The sequence below is a fragment of the Salvelinus fontinalis genome, chromosome 28 (assembly GCF_029448725.1).
Source record: "Salvelinus fontinalis isolate EN_2023a chromosome 28, ASM2944872v1, whole genome shotgun sequence".
NCBI lineage: Eukaryota > Metazoa > Chordata > Actinopteri > Salmoniformes > Salmonidae > Salvelinus > Salvelinus fontinalis.
This window is the reverse complement of record NC_074692.1, coordinates 29031444-29050787: the sequence shown is the minus strand read 5'-3', so window position 1 is coordinate 29050787 and position 19344 is coordinate 29031444. Positions and strand designations below refer to the sequence as shown.

At 43.2% G+C, this 19344-nt stretch overlaps 1 protein-coding gene across 5 annotated transcripts in view; it reads right to left on the bottom strand.

Annotated features, from left to right (window-relative positions):
- The window catches only part of LOC129826563 (serine/threonine-protein phosphatase 2B catalytic subunit gamma isoform-like), a 46670-nt gene extending 28796 nt beyond the window's left edge, over positions 1–17874 (bottom strand). For all 5 annotated transcript variants that reach the window (XM_055887443.1, XM_055887445.1, XM_055887446.1 and 2 more), the window contains exons 1-3: positions 17200–17874; positions 5450–5647; positions 2325–2449 (exon numbers count right to left, since the gene is read on the bottom strand). In XM_055887443.1, coding sequence (XP_055743418.1) covers positions 2325–2449; positions 5450–5647; positions 17200–17269 — 393 coding nt within the window. In that variant the 5' untranslated portion in view covers positions 17270–17874. The remainder of the gene's footprint in view (positions 1–2324; positions 2450–5449; positions 5648–17199) is intronic.
- Positions 17875–19344: the final 1470 nt, after the last annotated feature.

Below are 19344 nucleotides of genomic sequence, written 5' to 3'. Positions count from 1 at the left end.
ATTGTACATCCCAAATGGCACCATATTTAAAACAAATTTTTTACCTTTATTTAACTAGGCAAGTTCGTTAAGAACAAAATCTTATTTACAATGACGGCCTACACCGGCCAAACTCAGACGACCCTGGGCCAATTGTGCGCCGCCCTATGGGACTCCCAATCACGGCCGGTTGTGATACAGCCTGGATTCGAACCAGGTTGTCTGTAGTGACGCCTCTAGCACTGAGATGCAGTCTTAGACCACTGCGCCACTTTCCCCATGTAGTGCACAAATATTGACCAGAGCCCTAGTCAAAAGTAGCGCACTACATTAGGAAATAGCGTGACATTTTGGACAGTACCACCTATACATTAATTGAGCTGTGCGTCAGTCCCCTTTCGTCCACCCTTGGCCTTCGACCAGTAGTAGATCTCATTACTGGCCTAGTTAACACACTGGTTTCATCTATGCAGCACAGCAAACACAGCTTCTCTCTGCCAGTCCTTCTAGGAGAGCAAGGCACTGACAGTACCCTCCTCCTTACCCCTACACTAAGGCACAGTAGATCATCATTACTAACCTATATATGATGTGTAACAGAGAGCACATGGAGTCATTTCCTTAGTATTTATTAACCAGGATAGTCCATTGAGTAACCCTTGCCACTGGTTTCCAGGTTGTAAAGTGAGAATCAAGTGAACAATAAACACTGCATGCTTGACTACACACTAGCTAAGTGTTTCTGACATTTTGGAAGTGGAATGAACCTTGATTTATACAAGCACATCCCTCCATTGTGCTTCCAGAGGTGTCACCTGCCTGGGTTATGAGGGGGAGGACAACATTTCAGCCAGAATAGTTCAATGCCCCAGGAGTCACCTGTCCGGAAAGCTCCCTCAGTGTTTGACTCTACCTGTCATTCCCTATTCTCTTTCACCGACACCTTTTCATCTATGACATTTCACCCACCGCCTCCCATCAAAAGACCTCCACAGCCACAGACGGAACTGATCAATGCTTGGCCCAGTTAGCCGACCAGGCCCTATGGCCCTGTTGGCTATTCCATTTAACCCACTTACAGCCCTAGTTCAAAACCCAGCCAGCCCAGCTCTGTAGCCAGTGGACCAATCCACTCTGCTGAGTGGATCCAGGTTTCCACTCTGTCTGGTACCAATTTAGGGCTAAAATCATCCACACGCTGCTCTTCTCATTACTGGCTGTAAAATTCATTATTTAAATGCTCTCCATCTACGCAAAAGTGAAAATGCTTCCATCCACTTTACATGACACTGGCTCCTAGAATGAAATGTTCACTTCTCACTCACATTTCAAACTAAATCATGCAGTAACCATGATGACCATTCAGAAAGCACAGGAAAGCAGCAGACAGAGAACCCATTTGAGATGTCCATGATGACGACAATGACTGTTAAAGAAATCTCTCTCTCTCGGCTGTGTTTAAGGCAGTATGGTCTGAAGAGGGCTTGGCAGGGCCATCTCTGTGTGTCTAGCAGACATTATACAGAGACAGATGGCTGAGTGAGAGGCTGGCATGAAGGCAGCAAAGGGCCTTAGCATGAGACAGCCAGTCTCCTCGCACAGAAAGGCAGACACATAATCATCCCTACTTGGAAGAAAACAACTTAGGCTACACCATAGAAATAGAACCCAGGCTGTTTCTGTAGTCTACACACGTTCACCCAGATTAATCGAGCTGAAGTAGGGGACACTGACCCCAATTCACATGCTCTGCCTTGTGGGAAGCCACAGACGTATGACCATAAACCGAGATGGCAGCTCAAATTAAGGTTTTGACTATGTGATGTAACAAAAGACTTAGCCAACTTGGCTCTAAGCAACTTCAGACATGACATAATGCTTAGTGAGAGCAGAGCGGTTGTCTGTCCCTCCCTGGGCCTGAGAGAGAGCATCTCGTGCATTACGCTCATCTCAATATCTGCAATACTGCTCGTGGCAACATTTCACTGACTCAACTTTTTAATTAAACATGGCACACCAGTCCAGCAGGGCCAGACAACCATTACAATGTTAAATGCCTCCGCCGCACTGCTCGCCTTTAAACTCAAGACAGGGAATTTCCTCCTGCTGCAGAATTTAAAATAGGGCCAATCGCTTTTGCCCTCATTTTGAGTGGTCTCTAATACTCACCAGGCAGTCTCCAACCCTGATCCCCCAATGACTCCCAGTATTTATTCACTCTTCCCCCTCCAACCAAATTTAGATTCTCCTTTTTCATTGGTAGACTTATTGATTAAGGATAAGTCATTGGTAGACTTGAGGGAATTGGGGGAATTGAGGGAATTGGGGCAGTAGGGTAAACTCACTTCGATACTGAAGTAGCCTCGGTCTACGTAGTCTCCGAGGAAGAGATAGCGTGTGCTGCTGGGCAAGCCACCAACTTCAAACAGCTTCATTAGGTCAAAGAACTGGCCGTGGACATCTCCACACACTGAGGACAAACAAACAACACTGTTATGGAAGGAAACAGAATAGGTTATTATCCTCTAATACAGGAGGCACGGTGCTATATGACAATAGTTTGACAGTAATTTGAGAGAGTAGCCTCATTCAGTCTATGAAGAAGTAATCTATTGATGTAAAAATGTGAATTACAGGGAATAAATGTAGGTCTATATTAAATCAATATGTTTTCCTCCATTATTTCTCTGTAATACAAAAACATATTGAATAACCCTGAAGGGAGTCAGAAGAAAAAGCCTCTAATAGAAAGATTAACGTGTAATTCAGAGTCCGGTGTCCCATTGTGACATAGGTACATGGTTCTGAGACCACCATCCGAGGGGGAAGCACAGGTCAAACACGCACCTCTACACAATTCCCAACCAACGCTGCTCCACATACTCTTCCTCTATTCATCTGGATGTGTTAACATTTGGAGAAATTGCCTGAGCCGTGCTGAGAATTTGAAAGGTATGAAAGTTAACGGTCCAATACTCTAACCTAGAACACTGCTGAGTGTACACGTACACGTTTTGGACTCTGATATGTGCTGAAGCTGGATCAGGACTGTAAGGACAGCTGTGTGAAACGGAGTTCAGAACTCTGGCCAGTAAAATGGGTCTACTCCACTCCAATACACCTTTTGCTAACAGATGCATTAAACAGTGGTGTGGCACCATGGCATACTGCCCAGCCCAGTGCTGTGTTTACTCTGGGCCTGGTTGGGCACTATTCCATGGCACTAACTGTCTGTCTGTCTAAAAGAGAGAGGTGCATGCATCATCCTCACTCAGCATGTCTAGGCCAGAGGAAGTAGTCTAGCCTGGTGGAACCAACCTGATCCCTGTGTTCTCACCATTCTACTTCACTTGATACGTGCAGTAAAACAGAATGGTAAATGGAGGAATCAGACTGGTTCCACCAGGCTACGAGAAGGCACTAATATGTGTACTATTCAAATCCATAGCACGTATATGATGTAATCTAAATCCATAAGACCTGGGGTTTAAAACTAACTTGCTAAACCCGGATGTTGTTTTAGACAAATTCCAAAAGGTCAGGCTTCACAAGCTAAACACAACTAGACCTAATGACAGGCTAAACGTGACTATTTGCATAAGATCCGTTTGAAGTAAAGTTAGTGGAGGCCGGGTGACTGACAGCTATTGAAGCAGCAGGTAAGTTGCTCCTCAGAAAAAGGGAGGGAATGTACTCAACTATCTTTTTGCGTAAAACATTGAAAGGGTGCTTCAAGTCAACAGCCAGGCACATACACAGTGTACAAAACAATAGGAACGTTCCATGCTCTTTCCATGACATAGACTGACCAGGTGAATCCAGATGAAATCTATGATCCCTTATTGATGTCACCTGTTAAATCGACTTCACTCAGTGTAGATGAAGGGGAGGAGACGTGTTAAAAAAATATTTTTAAGCCTTGAGACATGGATTGTGTATGTGTGCAATTCAGGTCGCGTCTACACTTGCATCCGACTTCTGTTATCAGAATACGAAGATTGCATTGAAAAGACAGGTCTAGACGCACAAAAGACACTTCATGGTCTGATTGTGTTCAGATCTGGCTGACCATTTCAGGTGGTCAGGGAGGCATTGTGTAGGGGCCTCCCGAGTGGCACAGTGGTCTAAGGCAGTGCTAGCTGTGCCACTAGAGATTCTGGTTCAAATCCAGGCTCTGTCGCATCCGGCCACAACCAAGAGAGGCATGGGAAGACGCACAATTGGCCCAGCGCCGTCCGTGTTAGGGGAAGGTTTGGCCGGCAGGGATGTGCTTGTCCCATTTGCACTCTTGCGACTCCTGTTGCGGGCCGGGTGAAATGCACGCTGACACGGTCGCCAGGTGTACGGTGATTCCACCGACACATTGGTGGGGCTGGCTTCTGAGTTAAGCGGGCATCGTGTCAAGAAGCTTTGCGGCTTGGCTGGGTTGTGGAGGACACACGGCTCTAAACCGTCGCCTGTCCCGATTCCGTACAGGAGTTGCAGCGATGAGACAAGAATAACTACCAATTGAATAGCACGAAAAAGTGGCAAAAGTACAAATAAATAAAAGGGAGGCATTGTGTGCGGATTTCTCCTCAGTCTGGATGCAATAAGGCTACCGAAAGCGCATCAGCACTCCTCCCACAAGACTCCAGAAGACTTGTGTTTTGGGACCGAGAGGCATTATAACGTTGGCGGAAATACGTTCTAAGTGTGTGAGGAATGTGTTTGCTGGCCTCAAATGCTAGCCAGGTAGCTAAAATAATTTAAAAAAAAATAAAGTTATGCTAACCCGTTTTCAATCCCTTTAGCATTGATTGCTAGGTAGCTACAGCCATCAGTTGTGGTGTTTTCATATTTTGCCTATTCCACTGTTTGTAGAATGCCTATTGCACGTGAAAAGGGTATCCGGATACAATGTGGACACATTTAAATGTAGTTGTAGATGCATTACGCGTTTGGAATTCCATGTTCAGAACTATATGATCAGAATCTTAAGGCATCATGAACAGTAAAGTCGACACGTCTCAGAGGATGAATGGGCAAGACAAAAGATTTAAGTGCCTTTGAACGGGGTATGGTAGTAGGTGCCAGACGCAAAGGTTTGAGTGTGTCAAGAACTGCAAAGCTGCTAGGTTTTTCACACGCAACAGTTTCCCCATGTGTACCAAGAACGGTCCACCCCCTAAAGGACATCCAGCCAACTTGACAACTGTGGGAAGCATTGGAGTCAACATAGGGCCAGCATACTTGTTGAACTCTTGACACCTTGTAGCCCATGCCCCAATGAATTGAGGCTGTTCTGAGGGCAAAACTCAATATTAGGAAGGTGTTCCTAATGTTTTGTAAACTCAGTGTACAGTAACAACAAAAAAGGTGACCAAGTTCCTTCTCTCCAACCTAATGTACGTCTGTTTATGTCGAAGGTGTTGTGCAGTAGAAACATTTATGTCTCAAACAGATCAATAAAGTACTCTACTTCTCTTACCTGTGATGGGTGCCTCTACCTCCAGCATGCATTTTTCCTGTCGCAGAATGTTGGCTCCGTCGTTGATGATCCGGAGGGCCACTTCCTCCTCCAGCCGGCCTTCCTTCACCAGGTGGGTTCGGAGGGTCTCTGGGTTGGGCTTGCCATCCTCAAACAGCTCCTTCATAGACAGACGCTGCTGTGGAGGGTATGGCACAGCTAGACAGGGGAACAGAGGGCCAAACAGGTATTATGGATGAGTACACTACTTTTGACCAGGGATTTGGTCATAAGTAGTGTACTAAATAGGCTAAAGAATGCCATTTGGGATGCGACCCTGGTCAAAAGTAGTGCACTATAGGGAATAGTGTGACATTTGGGATGCAAACCTAGATGCAAGGGGTTACATTTATATTCAATACCTAAATGAGTGCAGCAATCTACAATGCATTATGTCCACCATTAGTGTACTACAGATTGTTCATTTGTGCTGGCAAACCACATACAATCTAGGCTTTAAGTTAGCCTAGAGAAATAGAATGAGAATCCAGATCTTAGGCAATGAAACAATATTAAGCCATCCAGTAATAATTTGAAACAAACTGATGGGAAGTGTTTCCCCATCTGCCTACAGTGTCCACCCAGTCATTAATATACTAGTGAAGCAGACGGCAGCATCTCTGGTAGGCTAGTCAATCACTGTATCAAATGTCATTCCCACTGAGGTGTTATCAGGAGAGGTAGACATTTAGAGAGAGAGTGATGAAGTTATGGTCACAAGAGGACTCTTATTGATGTGGAGGCTACGCTATAATAATGCAGCCATGCAAGGTCTCAGACGCCGAGCACCAATCCATCCCGGCTCACCTCACATGAACCGCCTAGCCTGGTCACTAATCTGTTCTACAGTCTCACAATCCCTTACAGAGTGCAAAAGGTTTCCATGGCATAAGAAACTTGATAATGTTTTAGCTACTGGACTCTGCTGTCAAATGAAAAATAAATGCTCCTCTTTTTGTTCAGAAACTAGGCTAAATTGTGTAGCAAGTAGGCAAGCAATTAGAAAATATAACAATTGTTGTTTTCAGTTGTAGGTTATAATATAGACTTGGTGTGGAATGGATGTGTTGGCAGTTGGATTACATGGGGCAACAACCTCCAATCGTTAAACAGGAAAGGACTGTTCCAATGCAAATCAGCAGACAGACCGATAGGATGAGGCATTTACTATCGGAATAATGAGGCAGGCCATATCCAGTTTGGCAGGTAGGGCCTAGCATTCCCTCTGTCTTGGTTTGAAAGATTAGGTAAATTGACCTATAACCTTTCACAGAGCCACACAGTAAGTGTCTTATACTACAAGAACACTTGTCTTTGTTTTCTAAAGAAGCCCAGCAATGACAAACTAATCAAACTGTCATTAAAAAAACATCCATATCATGGTCACTTCAGATCACAGGTGTCAAACTCATTCCACGGTGGGCCAAGAGTCTGCGGGTTTTCGCTGCTCTCTTGTACTTGATTGATGAATATAAGGCACTACTTAGTAAAGAACATCCCTCATCTGGTTGTCTAGAGCTTAATTGAAAGGAAGAACCCAAAAACCCCAGACAATAGGACCTCAATGGAAAGAGTTCGATGCCTGAGAAGAAGGTACTCAGTCTCCACCATGGCTCTGCTTATAACACTGTATAGATCATCAAGGACGATCATGAAAGCGACATAAACCAAAGGCTGGAATATGAGTGAGCTCTAATTAGCTTTTGTGTGAGTGTGTTTAATCAGCGCGATGGCACCTGACTCTGCAGAGGAACAGAGGTAGCCTAATGCATTATAACCTACTACCATTCATCTCAGGTTACCAGGAGGTTGACGCTGGTCTGGAGAGATGAGAGGGGAGGTTGACTTGTGTAATGTGTCAGCAGCAGAATCAATTGATAACATTATCTGTCTGAGACAAACACTTTGTCATGCTGAAACAAATGTCCATGCTTCTTTTCTTCACTAGCATCATTGAGTAGGGATGTTAACGTTAACAGTTAAATCGGTTAGCTGCCGGAAATACATTTGACAGGTCATGCTTATCAGTCTACAGGTTCATTTGCATAATTTAGAGGAATTAAATTGACACATGCATTTTTAGGTAGCCGCTATGTATCTTATTTAAATCACATGCGCACAGCATATAAAGTGTGTGAGGAGCGGAATATTACCTGTCGGACAGCGCAAAAGCTTCAGCTCCTGGAGTGAAGTGTTCTTATAAGCCAAATCATTGTGCAACAATTCTAAATGTAATCGAGAGTTTATGGCCACGATTAAAAAGAGGATTCCAGCTTTCTATGAAAACATTTTTATTTCTCAACAACTAATTGAAAGGTGTCATCCATTAGAGTGCATAGGCAAAACGATAGGACTATAAGCGTGTCAGCACCTTGTAATCTAAACTGGAGGCAGTATGCAATTTGAAAACATATAGCCTCCTTAATTGTTTGAAACCTGAATGTCTTAGTTCATATTATGAGGCATGTCTTACCTTGCTTCAAAGTAGCCTAGCCAAAATCCAACCATAAAAAACAACCTTAATATCGAGCCCTGGAGGGAATTATTTTAAAGACAAAGTATTCGGTTGCAATTGTAATATTGTATAGGCTACCAAGGGTGGCCAACCATCCTCCAGGAGAGTCTTAAAGGGACATTGTTGTAATTCGGGACAGGTTTGAATATGAAAGACAATAGGCAGAGTGTAGTCTACATTCTTTTCTGATTCTCTATGGTAAAAAAAACTATTTTGTAAAGTGGTTCCCCACTTTTTTTCTTACCTTTAACTAGTTAAAAAATAGGTTAAATAAATAGAGGCTAAAAAAAATACAATAAATAAAACAAATGTTCCTTGCATCGTACAATCAGAGTTGCTAAAGGTCTGAATTTGGGATATTAAAAGTTAGCTTATTTTTTATTTAACTAGGCAAGTCAGTTAAGAACAAATTCTTATTTACAACGACGGCCTAAGAACAGTGGGTTAACTGCCTTGTTCAGGGGCAGAACGAAAGATTTTTACCTTGTCAGCTCGGGGATTCGATCTAGCAAGCTTTTGGTTACTGGCCCAACGCTCTAATCACAAGGCTACCTGCCGCCGCAAAAGTGAACCATTTTTTAAATCGGATACACAAGGCAATTCTAGGTCTTGTGGCATATTTTGGTTAAAATATCCCCAATTCAATGGAATTGCAACCCTCTGCATGCACAGTGCACTTCCATCACATGTGCAGATGATTCTCAAGACCTTGTACATGAATGAGCTGCTATTGAGCACATACTACTACAGTCTGAGCCAAGGACTACATGCTTTCTGGTAAGTTTTGATTACAATACTGGGTGGGATGAATATATTTTATGACATACACGATTTTTTGTTAACTAGTAAACAGTAGCCTACAGCAAAGTGTGTTTAAATCAATTCTAACTTGTTAACCATTTCTGCTAGTTAGTGTTTGCTACCATACGGATTTAAACTTGCTTGAGCCTGCTAACTGAGTGTTAATTCACCTGTTTCCATACATGTTTCATTTTAAAATATGCATCTTACAAAGGAGTTCTAGCCACTTGAAACAATGCCACTTAATATAATGTATATGTATATACTGTACTCTATATCATCTACTGCATCTTGCCATCTTTATGTAATACACGTATCACTAGCACCTTTAAAACTATGCCACTTTTATGTTTACATTCCCTACATTACTCATCACATATGTATATACTGTACTCGATACCATCTACTGCATCTTGCCTATGCCGTTCTGTACCATCACTTATTCATATATCTTCATGTACATATTCTTTATCCCTTTACACTTGTGTGTATAAGGTAGTAGTTGTGGAATTGTTAGGTTAGATTACTCGTTGGTTATTACTGCATTGTCAGAACTAGAAGCACAAGCATTTCTCTACACTCGCATTAACATCTGCTAACATGTGTATGTGACAAAAAATTTTTGATTTGATCTAACTGCTTAACAATTTAACATGGAATTGTATTTGGAATTTTTTTTACTATTTTTTTTCTAATCTTTACAGGAAAATGCCACGGGTACTATCTGATGTGTGGAGACATTTTACTGCAGCTAATGTAGAAGGAAAAGCGGTTTACATTTGCAAATACTGTGCCAAATCATATGTGAAGAATGCAACAAAGATGCAGAATAGTCTGGCCAAGTGCATAAAGTTCCCTTTGTGCTCACAACAAGCAACCTCTGACAAAAGTCCCTCTACTTCTATTCGAGGTGAAAATGATGAATCAGACACCTTCTCGACAGCAACAGCCTATGGTCCTCCTGAAATCAGAAGTTTTTTTGAGTCAATGGAGGAACGTAGTCAGAGAAATGCTGATGAATGTCTTGCTCGAGCTGTGTATGCAACTGGTTCACCTCTGATGCTTACAGGCAATGTGTATTGGAAGAGATTTCTGAATATTCTTCGCCCAAAATACACCCCTCCAACCAGACATGCTTTATCTACTCATTTTCTGGATGCAGAGTTCAAGTGAAGGTCAAGGAAATCATAGAGAAAGCAGACTGTATTGCAATCATCTCTGATGGGTGGTTGAATGATCGTGGAATAATTAACTACATCATCTCCACCCCTCAACCAGTATTCTACAAGAGCACAAACACAAGGGACAACAGACACACCGGTCTCTACATTGCAGATGAGCTGAAGGCAGTCATCAATGACCTTGGACCACAGAAGGTATTTGCACTGGTGAAAGACAAAGCTGCGAACATGAAGGCTGCTTGGTCTAAAGTGGAGGAGTCCTACCCTCACATCACACCCATTGGCTGTGCTGCTCATGCATTGAATCTGCTCAAGGACATCAAGGCACTGAAAACAATGGATACACTTACAAGAGAGCCAAGGAAATGGTTAGGTATGTGAAGGGTCATCAAGTTATAGCAGAAATCTACCTCACCAAGCAAAGTGAGAAGAATAAGAGCACCACATTAAGAGCACCACCCAGCAACACACGTTGGGGTGGTGTTGTCATCATGTTTGACAGTCTCCTGGAGGGGAAGGAGTCTCTCCAAGACATGGCCATATCACAGTCTGCCGATATGGACAGCCCCATCAAGAGGGTCCTCCTGGATGATGTATTTTGGGAGAGAGTGGTAAGCAGCCTGAAACTCCTAAAACCTATTGTAGCAGCCATTGCACAGATTGAGGGAGACAATACCATACTGTCTGATGTTCAGACTCTGCTTGCAGATGTAAGAGAAGAAATCTGTACTGCCCTGCCCACTTCACGGTTGCTCCAAGCAGAAGAAACTGCAGTTCTGAAATACTGCAAAAGGTGTGAAGACTTCTGCCTGAAGCCCATACACACCGCAGCGTACCTGTTGGACCCCAAGTATGCTGGCAAAAGCATCCTGTCTGGTGCAGAGATCAACAAGGAATATGGTGTCATCACTACCGTGTCTCGCCACATTGGTCTGGATGAGGGAAAGGTTCTTGGCAGTCTGGCGAAGTACACTTCCAAGCAAGGGCTTTGGGATGGAGATGCAATATGGCAGTCGGGCCAACATGAGATCATCAGCCACCAGGTGGAAGGGACTTTGTGGATCTGAGGCTCTTTTCCCTGTTGCCTCCAACATCCTCCAAATCCCACCAACATCAGCCGCCTCAGAGCGCAACTGGTCCTTGTTTGGGAACACAGACACACACACCAAAGCACGCAACAGCCTGACCAATACAAGGGTTGAGAAATTGGTTGCCATCCGGGCAAATTTGAGCCTGACAACGAGCCATCCTCAACAAAGTTGGAAAGTGACAGTGAAGATGAAGCCTCAGAGTCTGATGTTCAAGAGGTGGACATCGAGGAGGTCCAGGGAGAAGACATGGAAGCCTGAGAGGAAGACAACCAAAGCTTTAGTTTCTACACTATCATTTTACAGATGTATGTTGAAAACGTTTTTGGGAGATGTGATGGATCATTCAATATTCCCTTTTGTTGTTCAGTCAATCATCCCATGTGAAGAGTCAACTCATTTAATTAAAGTTCAATTCATAAAAAAATTGTATTTGTTTTCTTCCATTGGAAGGATTGAATCATTTGCAATTATGTCTACTTATGATAAGGTAAAACGTTAATTTTTCTGTCTCCATATGATATGGTAAATACACTGCTCAAAAAAATAAAGGGCACACTAAAATAACACATCCTAGATCTGAATGAATTAAATATTCTTATTAAATACTTTTTTCTTTACATAGTTAAACGTGCTGACAACAAAATCACACAAATTATCAATGGAAATCAAATTTATCAACCCATGGAGGTCTGGATTTGGAGTCACACTCAAAATTAAAGTGGAAAACCACACTACAGGCTGATCCAACTTTGATGTAATGTCCTTAAAACAAGTCAAAATGAGGCTCAGTAGTGTGTGTGGCCTCCACGTGCCTGTATGACCTCCCTACAACGCCTGGGCATGCTCCTGATGAGGTGGCGGATGGTCTCCTGAGGGATCTCCTCCCAGACCTGGACTAAAGCATCCGCCAACTCCTGGACAGTCTGTGGTGCAACGTGGCGTTGGTGGATGGAGCGAGACATGATGTCCCAGATGTGCTCAATTGAATTCAGGTCTGGGGAACGGGCGGATCAGTCCATAGCATCAATGCCTTCCTCTTGCAGGAACTGCTGACACACTCCAGCCACATGAGGTCTAGCATTGTCTTGCATTAGGAGGAACCCAGGGCCAACCGCACCAGCATATGGTCTCACAAGGGGTCCGAGGATCTCATCTCGGTACCTAATGGCAGTCAGGCTACCTCTGGCGAGCACATGGAGGGCTGTGCGGCCCCACAAAGAAATGCCACCCCACACCATGACTGACCCACCGCCAAACCGGTCATGCTGGAGGATGTTGCAGGCAGCAGAACGTTCTCCACGGCGTCTCCAGACTCTGTCATGTCTGTCACATGTGCTCAGTGTGAACCTGCTTTCATCTGTGAAGAGCACAGGGCGCCAGTGGCGAATTTTCCAATCTTGGTGTTCTCTGGCAAATGCCAAACGTCCTGCACGGTGTTGGGCTGTAAGCACAACCCCCACCTGTAGACGTCGTGCCCTCATACCACCCTCATGGAGTCTGTTTCTGACCGTTTGAGCAGACACATGCACATTTGTGGCCTGCTGGAGGTCATTTTGCAGGGCTCTGGCAGTGCTCCTCCTGCTACTCCTTGCACAAGGCGGAGGTAGCGGTCCTGCTGCTGGGTTGTCGCCCTCCTACGGCCTCCTCCACGTCTCCTGATGTACTGGCCTGTCTCCTGGTAGCGCCTCCATGCTCTGGACACTACGCTGACAGACACAGCAAACCTTGCCACAGCTCGCATTGATGTGCCATCCTGGATGAGCTGCACTACCTGAGCCACTTGTGGGTTGTAGACTCCGTCTCATGCTACCACTAGAGTGAAAGCACCACCAGCATTCAAAAGTGACCAAAACATCAGCCAGGAAGCATAGGAACTGAGAAGTGGTCTGTGGTCACCACCTGCAGAACCACTCCTTTATTGGGGGTGTCTTGCTAATTGCCTATAATTTCCACCTGTTGTCTATTCCATTTGCAAAACAGCATGTGAAATGTATTGTATATCAGTGTTGCTTCCTAAGTGGACAGTTTGATTTCACAGAAGTGTGATTGACTTGGAGTTACATTGTGGTGTTTAAGTGTTCCCTTTATTTTTTTGAGCAGTGTATATCCAATGCAAAAAACATCTACATTTAAATGGTATTAATATTAATTTGCATATATTTCTGTTAATTCCCATATATTCCACACAGAAAGTTTCCACCTCTGAAAATTCCCCAAAATGTGCAACCCTACGTAAAATATAAAAATTGTGTTAAACTTTTTTATTTTGTACAAGTGACTTCGGCTTTTGAAACAACAAAAAAATATGTCCTACTTGTCCTTTGACCACATTTTTTTTGGTGTCACTCCCTGTTTTCATATCAACATTATTTGTCCAGAAGCCAAAGGCACAATCATAGTCATAATAAAAATGCATTGTAGTTGCTCCATCTTTAGATCCCCCCCGCATTATAAGTTTCAACCTGAGATTTTCATCAGTCACACAAGGAACCGCTTGCATCAGGTGCCCTTTTAAGAATGTTTTACATTGGCTGCTTCATTACAGGAGTTGCATATTCATGGCTGTGAGACAAAAGGCTTGCTATTGTTGCATGTTTCAATTAAGCTCTTAATGAAAAACTTGTGTTCAGTGTATGATGCTCTGTTGGTCACATCATTTTACTGTTTGGAACTAATTTTACAGTTTGCTAACCGGTTAATGAGAGTCGGTTAGTCGGCAGCAAAATTGACCGAAATGTGCATCCTTATTTTGGAGCAACCATCAGTCAAACGCAAGTCCAACCTATTCACGCACTACTTTTGACCAGAACCTTATGATACTATGCAGCCTTGTTTTGGTGTGCAGCACAGAACAGGTGTGGCACAGGCTGAATATGTGATGGGCTGGCATAGGATCGGACAGCCAGTCTGCAGTAGGATTGCTACAGCAGCACACACAGTGAACTCAAACTCACCCTATGATCAGTACAAGCTGTCATGCTCACAAGTGTGGTATAAATAAACGTAAGCGCTCCTGGGCCTACGAGGCAGGCCGCGAAAGGAACTGTAAGCCGGGTACGAGCGTTAAGAAGAGATTAGGGAAAAGCCTCTATTAGCCTATTATTACAGGGTCAGAGTCTGTGTATTTGGTAGCCTAGCAAGCTAGCCCCACTGGAGGCAAGATCCTGGCCCCAAGGATCCAAGAAAATATGGATGGAGACTCAGTGAGGGGCAAAGGCGACCATATGTCAAGGGCTAGGACTATTGGCCAGGTATAGGGATCAACGCCACCATCTCAGTGACACTAACTGGAGCAAGGCAGTTGGATCACACAGTCATGTATTCTAGGGTCACCTGCGCATGATCTCAGTCTGCAGTAGTGGTGAGAGTCAAACTGCTACTGGTCAGGAGGACCAGGAGTTTGGGAACAAAATTATAGGTTAGGATAGGCATACACTAGGCTTGGGCAATATACAGTTTATACCAGGATATAATTGTCAATACCGTTAAATTACACATTGCAGGAGCTGCGTGGTACGCCACTGCTTATAACTATAAGAATTCTAAGATGTCAAATGATATCCAGGTCAGGGTTCCAGCTATGCATTTGGTTTGCTAACTAAGTGGTTAGATGTCAAGAACAAGCTTCTTGGTTACAGCAGAGACAATCAATCCCCTCCTGGATCAAGATCACTGTTGCCCAAATTGTTATGTGAGTAAAAAAGTAAATACATATTTTGTATTGGGGGGGAAGGGGGGTATAGCGCCCTACTGTGCACTTCCGGTAATACCATATACCCCGGTATGGTACAGAAACTGTATGACAGTACGAAAATCTGGACACCACACAACCCTAACATTACACTGTAAATTCATCTTTCCTTCAGATTAATTTACTAATTAGCATGGTTGTTCAATAGCCTCTGCTTCATAACAAATGAGTCTTGAATCTAATGAAGTAGGCCTACATCTTACCCAAACAAACAATATGTATTTAATTCTCAGTGTTTCCCCTAGGATTTTTTCCTATTATTTTTTTTATCAATACATCTACAAGAGCAACAAAAAATTATTGTGGCAGCAATGATTTAGCAGCCGCGGTGCACCGCTGCTAAATGCATATAGTGAAAACACTGAATTCTGATAAACTTGTTTCAGATTTGGTCTGTCTATTATAGTCGGTCTGTCTATTATATAATCAAATACTCACAAAAGGGGGTAATGGCACACTGACTGATTAGGCTACAGAATCAGGGCAGTGGATGTGGCCCAGGGTGCTGTGGGAAGGTCCCTCCCATCCAAATTGCCCTAATCACTGAATGATTTTACTTTACCCAATGAATTAATTACACAGAGTTGTGGTCATCTCTGGCACTTAGTCAGTGACATCACATACTCTGCACTGCACCCAACTGGGCAGCTCCCATTCAGACAGGAACACCTGCCAAGGCTACACAGTTTTTAATTACCCATACCAAATGATTGATTTGAGGCTCCCCATAAATCACACAAATGAAGTGGAGTGCGAAATATGAACTCACCAATAAAGAAAGAATTATGAATACCTCCTCTTTTCCATCTGGGCTACAATTGTGGTACAAGTAGAGCACTTGCACAACATCCCATCTCTTCAATAACGTAGGCTATCCAAAGTGTCAGTTTCAGTAACTTTTTAGTCATATCTAGCAGTGAGTGAGATCAATCGTGTGGATAGTACCACTAGCAGAGGAGTAGCGGTATCATCCTACTCACCAAGTCTCTCCTGAGCCATGGTACAGTTAAACTGCCAGGTTGGGACCCCCACTGCTTCTGGCTGGCTGTACAAACAACAAACCAATTTTTCTTCCACTCTTCCTTCCTCCCGCTACTCTCTCACACCCTGTGGTAGCTAGACCATGTTGTACACGTCACTGGGGAGATTCTTTCCGCAATTAACTCACCCTCTCACCACTGGCAGACATGCATACAAATTGCAATCCCCTGCCAGGGCATTCTCTTGCTGCAGGCCCAGCACTCTCCCCGAAAGGGTTGGTAGCGCTGGGTTGATAGAGGGGGTCTCCCCGGGAGCTGGCTCGGGTTTGGCTTTAGAGACCGGTTCAGGCCAGGCTGCGCTGTGCTAACGAGGTTCTGCCTGCCCAGGGAGCCACAACAGCAGAGTGCAGGAATCCCCCTTGCCAGCCTAATCACAGCAATAGCAAACCTCTCACGGCACGCTCTCCCTCAGTCGCGCTTGTGTGACACACTGCACACAGTCACTCAATTCCTCATGATGAGAAATTACAGGCCTATCTAGACCTAGAGTGCCGCACTGAAACCTGCCTAATGATGTCACCCTGCATCACGTTCCTTGACCACAGACTGAGTCAGCAGACATGGGAGAAGGTGTCTGTCTGCGACCCAAAGTGGGCCCTGAATGTGAGAGGTGGGTCACGAGTTATGAGAATACATTTATAATCACACACCATTTATTATTAATTTGGGTCGTTGGAAGACAATTTAGGTCATAGGACGACAGTCAATTTCACATTTTGGGTCTCGATCTGAAAAAGTTTAAATAACCCTGATTTAGAGCCAATGTCAAAGGGGCCCCCTGAGTCCTGTTCACAGCCAAGCTTCATGGCAGGGCTGCTATAAACCCGGTCCTAAAAAATACCACCACAAGTGTAAACCCATCACAGAGAAATTGGTGACTGTCACAAAAACAAGCATTTTGTTTTTTGGATTAGGCCGTCTACACCCCTGGTTATACACATTAGAAAACACATTTTAGTAGCTAGTTAGCTAGACAACAATTTATAACAAACTCACTTTTTTGATTGCGAGTAACATTAATTGTCTCTCTGTCCATTCTGTATATGTCGTGCCTGTTGACTACCTAGCTATAGGTGTTGAGTGAGCCATGCTAAATATATATAGCTAGTTACAAACTGTGTGTATGACAGAACTAGCTAGCTAAGCTACCCAACTACTGCAGCCAAGCAGATACAATTTGTTCGTTCAATATAGTTGACTAGCTTGCGAGCATGCTGTTCTTGCAGTTTCTTGTGGTGTAACGTTAGCTACCTAAGGTTAGCTAGCCAACTGTCTAACCCATGGACTGTTAAATTGAAGTCTAACTGGCTAGCTCCTGCAAAGTCAACTCACCTTTTACGAGCCGCTCAGTTGTAGATTGTTTTTCTCCGGCTTTCTCCTTGTCTTTGTCTTTTCCAGACATGATTGTTTCGCCTTGCCTCAAAACTCAGGACCAAGCTCGATGAACAAGCTAGCTAGCTTCTAACACTAGCTAGCTGCTTACACTGTTTTGACGTTATGTTGAGACTGAAGAGACTGATTTGATTAGCTACAGTAGTTAGCTAGCTATGCTCGATTGCTAACGAGCTAGCTAGTCCGTGTCAAAATATCACAAACTGAAGTGGACCATCAACACCGGGACTGCTTGTTCCGCGTATCAAAAGTCTTTAATATTTTGTGGAAAATACGATTTTCCACTTTAAGAGTTTAAGAGCAAACTAGCTAACTGTTAGCTGGCTAACTAACGTTAACGTTAGATGTCTATCAAATTGACAAATGACCAGCTATCAAGCCATTTGAATGCTAACGTTATTCAGACATCTCATCAAATGGCTTGGATTACTTAGATTAGCTACTCATTCATAAAATCTATCGCTTTCAAACCTGAGTTTCCTCGTGGTTATTGAGCCCTGTTCCAGGTATAACTAGCGTTCTGACCATAACCTAAAGGATTAAACTCTAGCTAATCTGACAGCCCACACAGACAGGGCGCGTTCGAGCAGACCAGTTTTGTCAAATCGATGCGCCTTCTTCTTTAAATTTGTGTTGGCTGATCGCAATCGAGAAGTGCATACATCGCCACCTAATGTACTGGCGTGTGAAGCCGGTCACGACCTCCCTATTATTTAATTGAATTTGTCTAGCTATGTTTCTACCTACTGTTCGGGGTATGAATTCATTACACTTTGGTACACAAAAAGGGAAGGGGAAAAGGACGGACAACAGGGGAGAAAATTGCCCTACCAACTAACCCTACACCCATTAAAACCTCACCACTATGCCACTACTTGGCCCTATCTGATCCTAAACCAGGCTGGCATCCTGGGAGCAGTGGTGTAAAAAGTACCCAATTGTCATACATGAGTAACAGATACCTTAATAGAAAATTATTCAAGTAAACATCACACAGTAAAAGTCTACTTAAGTCTAAAAGTATTTGGCTTTAAATATACTTAAATATCAAAAGTAAATGTAATTGCTAAAATAAACTTGAGTATCAAAAGTATGAAGCATTTCACATTCCTTATATTAAGCAAACCAGATGGCACAATTTTCATGTTTTTGTAAAATTAACAGATAGCCAGGGGCACACTCCAACGCTCAGACATAATTTACAAATTAAGCATTTGTGTTTAGTGAGTCCGCCAGACCAGGGACGTTCTCTTAATAAGTGTGTGAATTGGACCATTTTCATGTCTTGCTAAGCATTCAAAATGTAACGAGTACTTTTGGGTGTCAGGGAAAATGTATGGAGTAAAAAGTACATTTTCTTTAGGAATGTAGTGAAGTAAAAGTTGTCAAAAATATAGTCAAATACAGATACCCCAAAAAGAGAACTTAAGTAGTACTTCAAAGTATTTTGACTTAAGTACTTTACACCACTGTAAACGAGTATATTTTCATTACGAAAAATAACATTATTAAACCAGTTCTCAAGATTTTAAAATAACAGTTCTGTTCCAGTTCTGAACACTAGAGATGACTTTCGTTGCGGATTCTGTTGCCATTCCTCCAAAAATGTGGTTTTCTGTTCTGTACCCTGACCTGGTCATGATGTAGCTATGATAACATAATGCATACATCTGCATGTCACTTGGGGTGCATTCAAAATACACAATGTTTTGGCTGTATCAGAAAGGGTTTAACACTGGAGAGAATTTGCCAAAGCTAAATTAGTTTAATCATAAATGAGAAGTCTACAATGAATTCAAAGCAGTGTAGGTAGTTCCTAAGTCGAGTGTCCGGTTTCATTGACATTGATTGTTGTTAATAACATTTTTTTGTATTGAATGCACACCTATTGGACACACCTACCAGGCAGCCAATCTGTCATACCATTATCCATACACTTCAGATTTCTGTTTAGATTAGGAAAAGTCTGAATATGTTCATTTTTAGACAATAGCTAAATATTGTCCCAGAGACATCATATACACACACGGGGAGAATCTTAATTACATACCCTGTGCTTCCTTGTCTCATTCTCAAAACCCATTG